The 6,751-nt window shown below is 44.6% G+C and overlaps 1 protein-coding gene across 1 annotated transcript; it reads right to left on the bottom strand.

Annotated features, from left to right (window-relative positions):
• Positions 1-419: 419 nt before the first annotated feature.
• On the bottom strand, positions 420-1,358 carry LOC308220765 (olfactory receptor 4S2-like; the record flags this gene model as incomplete). Its single annotated transcript, XM_080617157.1, has 1 exon — positions 420-1,358. The coding sequence occupies one exon, from the start codon at positions 1,356-1,358 to the stop codon at positions 420-422; it is 939 nt and encodes a 312-aa protein (XP_080473283.1).
• Positions 1,359-6,751: the final 5,393 nt, after the last annotated feature.

Genomic DNA, 6,751 nt, shown 5'->3' with positions numbered 1-6,751 from the left:
TCTTAGAACTTGGTAGCACCATCACTCCTTTGTGCAGAAAAGGAAGGAGATGCTGCTCTCCAGAGCTTTCAGGAGCTTGGAGGAAAGAACAACCTCTCAAAACACTTGGTTGTTTCTCCTAATGCCAAAAGAAGCCTAGGCAAATACCCTAGATGTAGCTCTGAGGAGCCTTAAGTAAATGCCACAATAACACCCACCATGTTCATGTCTGGGAGCTGATGATAACCTCACATCCTTTTGGTTAGCAGTTTCCGAAGCACATGAGTTATGTAAACCCTTGAGTTTAGTGTCAGCATTATTCTGAATAGCAGCACTAAAACCAGAGCAGCATTACTGGAAAGTCTCTCCTGGGCACTTCTCTGAACCCTCCCCACGGTTACTAAAGCTCACAGCATCTTACAAACATACACTGTGTTGTTTCACTTCTCACTCCTCTGCACTTTCCTGCTCCACAACTTTTTCATGGCATTTTTTACTTCTTTGTTTTGGAGCGTGTAGATCAAGGGGTTGAGCATAGGCGTGATGATGGTGTAGAACACAGAGACCGTCTTGTCTGCTGAGAAGGTGGTGGAAGGGCGCATATAGATGAAAATGCCCGGCCCAAAGAGCAGAACTACAACAGTGATCTGGAAAGTACACGTACGGACAGCTTTGAGATGCCCTTCGAAAGAGCACGCCCTCAAGGAAACCAAGACAACAGCGTAGGACACAATAAGAACAATGAAACAACCCAGGGAAATCACACCACTATTGGCAATCACGCTGACACTGATGATATAGGTGTCAGTGCAAGCCAGCTTCAGTAAAGGGTGAACATCACAGAAATAGTGGTCGATCTCACTGGGCCCACAAAAAGGCAGCTGAATGACCAGCAGGGTCTGCACCATGGAGTGTACAAAGCCTCCCACCCAAGAAGCTGCCACCAGCCAGATGCAGACACGTTTGGTCACGATATTTGTGTAATGAAGCGGCTTGCATATAGCAGTGCAACGGTCATAGGCCATCACTGTGAGAAGGAAGATCTCAGTGCACCTGAAGAAATGGCCCCCAAACAGTTGAGCTGTGCAGCCCACAAAAGAGATGGTCTTCTTCTCAAGAAGAAGGTCATAAATGAGTTTGGGAGCTATGACGGTAGAGTAACTGATGTCCACAAAAGACAAGTGGCTCAGGAAGAAGTACATGGGAGAGCTCAGCTGTTCACTTGTCTTTATAGTAATGATGATAAGCAGGTTTCCAAGAATGACAGTAACATAGAAGGCTAAGAATAACAAGAAGCAAACTTTTGCCACTCTCTTATCTTGTGTCAGTCCATGGAGGATGAACTCTGTCACGTTGTTTTCTTTCTCCATAGGTACCATGTAGACAGGACCTGAAGCACAGAAAAGACACACCAGCTATGGCATTAGACATGGGACATGATCACACATACACACTGACCACTGCTGTGTTAAATATGTTTAATGTTTCTCCTTTGCTGTCTTTTGGGGACAGTTTCTATTTAAAGACAATGCTTTTCTCAAGGAATAACAGTCGATATGCAAATCAGAATGTATTATTGACATATATAATAATCATATATATAACACAATATACTAATATATAACAAGCTCAGGTTATCTATTTGAGAAGAGTGGTAGAAATAATACCATCAGGTTCTCACCTTTGCCTCTTTTAAACCAGAAGACTAATTACAAAGTCCCCTGAAGACTCACTTTAACCCTATAATGTTGATTTAGGAATAAAAGTTGACTGAAAGAGACAGTGTGGCTCTAATTCCAGTCTCAACACTTTGATCATGGCCTGAAGAACGTCCTTGCACAGTGATAGTACTTTCCATTTCAGTCCTCTAAAGGGTTGCAACAGAGCTACTCCTTACTATCCTTCTGTGATAGACCTGGAGAAGTTCAGTCACAGGAAGAGCTGGCCAGTGTTTTCTTGAACCACCTTTCTTACAGCACATAAATTAACTAATTGAAGCTAATTTGCATTAATGGCACATTAGCAGGGGCTCCTATACCTCACCCAACTCCGGGACTTAGTGTGGAATATCTCATAAATACACCTATAGTGACACCAGGGTAATGAATGTACTGCTGGTGACCTTGCTTTACTCACAAGTACCCATGAATCCACCTCTGTGGCATTCCCATGGACACAAGTATGATTAGTTCAATGTATATATGAAGATAGAGGTGGTAAATGTGTAAGAACCTTGACTGTGATATCATCAGGCCCTTTGGGGTCTGAATTCTATTTGACAACTACATAATGCTCAGTTCTTTCTCCTGAGCTCTCTGCCTCACCTCCCAGCTATTCTCCAACTAGGGAAGCAAAGGGAAGGCTCTTCAGTGTCTCCATCCCTATCTCCATGCCTCTCCATGGGAAAGCATTGTGGAGAAGACCAAAGTGTGTGTGCCATGACCGTGTGTGACATGTCCAGCTCAGGCAATGTAAGACTGAGCACATGGGAAGTGTCCATCAGCTCCTGAGCCCTCTCTGTAACCATGACAACATCCTCTTCACAGATTTTCTGGAAACAACATACAACTGGGGGAAAAAGGCAAATAAAACATCAACTAAAGCAAAAGCTGGAAAATATATAATTGTTTTCTAATTCATAAAATGGACCACACAAAATTCACTCTTCATAGGCAGGATTTTAGTCTCTCTTGAACAGAACAAAGGAACGATACTTACACAGTTCATATTTGCCAGTCTCTGAGCATTCACTTGCTATTGCTCCTCTGATGACCTCCTCTGACCACTTTGAGGTGGTTTCATCAGCACGTCTCAGCTGCTGGTTGTGGCTTAACTGTTGTGAAAGCAGTGCATATCTCTGCCGGTTCTGAAACCTAGAATGGCTGAAAGAGCAGCCCGGCTATCTGCATTTCTCATTCTGCAAAAACCCCACAACATCCAAGAGCATCTACAAAAACAATTGTCTCTCACCAGATGGGGAAATGGTAGCAGGTATATTTAAAGTAAATCACACAGCAGAGGCACAAGACTATCAAGAGCAATGAGATCCCAGAGGCATACGAAGCTTTGTTAGAAATCGTCAGTGGACAAGGAGCTCAGACTTGTTCTGTAGATATCTATCAGGATCATCTCTTGAGAGTGGTGCTGGAGTGTGGTCACCTCAACTCTTATATTACACATGGATTTGCTTGTTTGCTTGCTTCTTTGTTTGCTGAATGGCTTTTCAATGCTGTTCAGATAAATAAGCTTTGTTTCCTAGTGGGTATGTATTTGCTCTGGAAGCATTTCTGGTTCAAATAACCATCACATCTGACCATTTGCAAGCTTTATTGTCCATCGCCATATGGAGACAGGCTGAGAAAGTTGGGGCTGTTCAGCCTGGAGAAGAGAAGGCTGCGTGGAGACCTCAGAGCAGCTTCCAGTATCTGAAGGGGGCTACAAGGATTCTGGAGAGGGACTCTTCATCAGGGACTGTAGTGATAGGAGAACGGGTGAAGTTTTGTGTTAGTCCTCACTGCAGGTGATTTTACTGATACAATGCAAAACACAGAAGCAACTCTTTAGCCTAAGTAATAAGTACTTATAAGAATTCTTACCAAAGTGTAGAGGAGCTTAATGTTGCTTTCAGTGACACCTTCCGTAAGCTACAGTCAAATATTTGCCCAGCAGTACCCAGTAATGACAACTCCAGAAGAAAACAACTTGTGTTCACCTCTAAAGCATTAAAAAATCATCTATTTTCAATATATATGTGTATATATATATAATTTTGATTAAAAAAAACCCAACTGATGTTCCTGTCCAAAGCATTAATACAATAATCTAGTCCATATATACACATACATATATAATTTTATTGATATATATATAAAGTTATAAGCCCTAACTTGGGCTTGAGAACACCTTGTGACATTGAATCCTACTTAAGTCATGTTAAACAGGTGAAGATGTTTATAGGGAATGAAAGTGAAGGAATCAAAGTGCTTCAGTTACTTTTGAATGGCATGAAGCAAATCTTTCCTTTCCTCACTCAGCTGATTTGGTGGTTTTCTGCTGGTAAGGTAGGGGCTAGGGTCTCTTGTCTCATTGTGGATCCTCACGTGAAGACCCTGAGCTGCTATAGCTTATCACCCTGTGACAGCTTTGTCTGGCTTGCTCTTTCATCCTGATGTTTCTTCTCTTCCCTCCTGCAATAGGAGGGTACCAGCTCTTTCCTGTGGAAAACACACTTCTTCCGTTGTGTGGGTGTGTAAAGGCGCTCTGTTGCGCTCTGTATACTGGAATCATTCCTAAACAATTCTTTTTCTTTTTACATTAACACATGAACTTGTGTCTCCAAATGTCATCTTTTGTCCTTCATTTCTTACAGTCAGCAAGGTGTCCTTCATTGGATCAATGATTCTGTATTAGAATCATAGAATGGTGAGGGTTGGAAAGGACCTTAAGATCAACATTAAAACACCCGAGTCAGAGGTGAAGGGTAGAGAGGGTGGTTGGAAGGATGGCACCAGTGATAGGTGGAGTAGATAGAATCGTAGAGCAGTTTGTGTTGGAAGGACCCTTTGAAGATCCCCCCTGCCACGGACAGCAACATCTTCCACTAGACCAGGTTGCTCAAAGCCCCGTCCAGCCTGGCCTTGAACACTGCAGAAAAGATTTGTTGCACTGGCAGGAGAAGGGGAGAAGCTTCCTCTCCTGTTGCCTGCATCAGCAGATGACCCAGCTAGCACCTAATACCAGGTTTTTAATTGCTGATGCATGATTTCAAGATACCACAATGTAGTTCTCATAAAAAGGCATTACTGCAAGCCAAAAGGGGACTCTTGTTTCCAGCATCAGTTGTCGTAGTCCTCTCCTTTCCAGCTGAATGGGTTACACAGCAGATGAAGCCCATCCGGAAGTTTACCCCTGAGTGATGGGATGCTCTACCTGGACACCATTTTCAGTGGTTTTGATAGTATTTATTTAAACACTGGTCAAAAGTCAGCTGTAATGACCAAAGAGCTTTTCTCTTGGGTAATACATTCAGGATTTTCTGGGGTTTTCTTTTGGTTTTGAAGCGTATCTCAGCAGCTTCAGAAAATGCATGTAACTCCATCTGAGACCAGCTCCAAAGACAAGCATTAAGAAGTTGGGGCTACCCATGTAGCTGTAACACGATGGAGCTTCCCACAGAGTTCAATGCCATAACTTACGGTAGAGTTAGGATTTGGTTTTCTAAGCACAAGTTTCAATAGCACACAGCGTCACCCAAAGTATCCTTCCTGGTCCATAGTTCCTGCTCCATAAAACATACAGACAGAGTAGATGAGAGGACCAGAAGTCATCAGTCACCAACAGAATGAAAAGATCAGAAATTCTCTACTGATAGATGGTAGCTATTGCCTTATAATCTCGTGACATGATCTAGTGTGAGGCGTACCTGCCCATGGCAGGAGGGTTGCAACTGGATGATCTTAAGTTCCTTTCCAAAACAAACCATTCTGTGGTTCCATTGTAAGCAGAGACCCAGATGTATTCATGGGGTTTCCTGTGGTCCTTGAACTATGACAGTGGAAAACCATTTAAAAAACCCCAGTCGTTTAACCCAAAGCCATCTGGCAAATCACAAGATATGCATCAGTGTGGACAAAAATGTACACAGCAAGCCCAGCATAGGCTAGAACACCCTTCTATTTCTGGGGTCAGGTAGCTGCTCTTCAGGGGTCAGTTCAAAGCAAATCCCCTGTCCTGTCACTACAGGCCCTTGTCAAAAGCCCCTCTCCAGCTTTCTTGTCGACCCCTCTAGGTATTGGAAGGCTTCTGTAAGGTCTTGTTTTCCTTTGGTAGGGTCTGCCAAACTTCTTGCACATTGAATTACTCTCATTTAACAATTCTCATGTTCTTTGAGACCTGTTTGGACTCTTGAATCTCTGTGGTACTCAGAGAAATACAGCCTTGCTACTGCTCCTTGAAGGGGTGATTTGACCTCCCTGTCCCTCAGACTGTGCTTCATAGGATTCAGCATGGGAATCACCAGAGCATAAGTGAAGCAATGATTCTTGTGCTCCATAGAGAACTGTGATCTGTGTGTACACGAAGAAGCCTGTTCCATAAAACATAGCAGCAGGAGTCAGGTGGGAAGCAGAGGTGGAGAAGGCTTTTTGCCTGCCTTTGGACTTAGGTCTTGTGGATGGCAACTCTGATGCAGATGTAGATGAGAATGAGGAGCTTGGTTGAGGCGATGAGCACGACCGCACAGGTGAAGTGGTCCATGATGTATGCGTCGGAGCAGGAGAGCTTCAGGATGCAGGGCACAGCATAGAAATGTCACTACAGCAACTGGCCCGAGAGACCTGCTGTAGGCATCGAGGACCTCAGCCCTGCACCTGGACACTGGCATCATCTTGCCTGGGCAAGGAGCTTGTGCCTGGGCAAAGCACTGTGGAGCTGCCGCTGAGAGGCAGCTACAGGCACTCAGAGAGCCCTGTGGTCCCCAGAGGTTCCTGGCATGGGGCTGGAGGGAGCTGCTCTCAGGGAAGGCTTGGAGAGCAAGTGAAGTTGAGCCAAAGGAGCTGCCCTGCAGGGTGGCAGAAGGGGCTGGCCAGGCCAGGGCTGAGAAGGAGCTCTAGGGGCAGCAACCACCTTGCCCAGGCTTCTCCTCTTGGCCAGGTCCTCCTGCTGGGGCAGCACAGCTTCCCCTGTGCAACTGAGCCCACCTTCCCTTTCCCATCCCCAAGACATCCTGCCCCTCCAGCAGGGTTTAGTTCACCATCAACACGTTTATTTACAA

This window comes from Psittacula echo, assembly GCF_963264785.1.
Source record: "Psittacula echo genome assembly, chromosome: 5".
Lineage (NCBI taxonomy): Eukaryota > Metazoa > Chordata > Aves > Psittaciformes > Psittacidae > Psittacula > Psittacula echo.
This window is presented reverse-complemented; position numbering and strand designations above follow the sequence as displayed.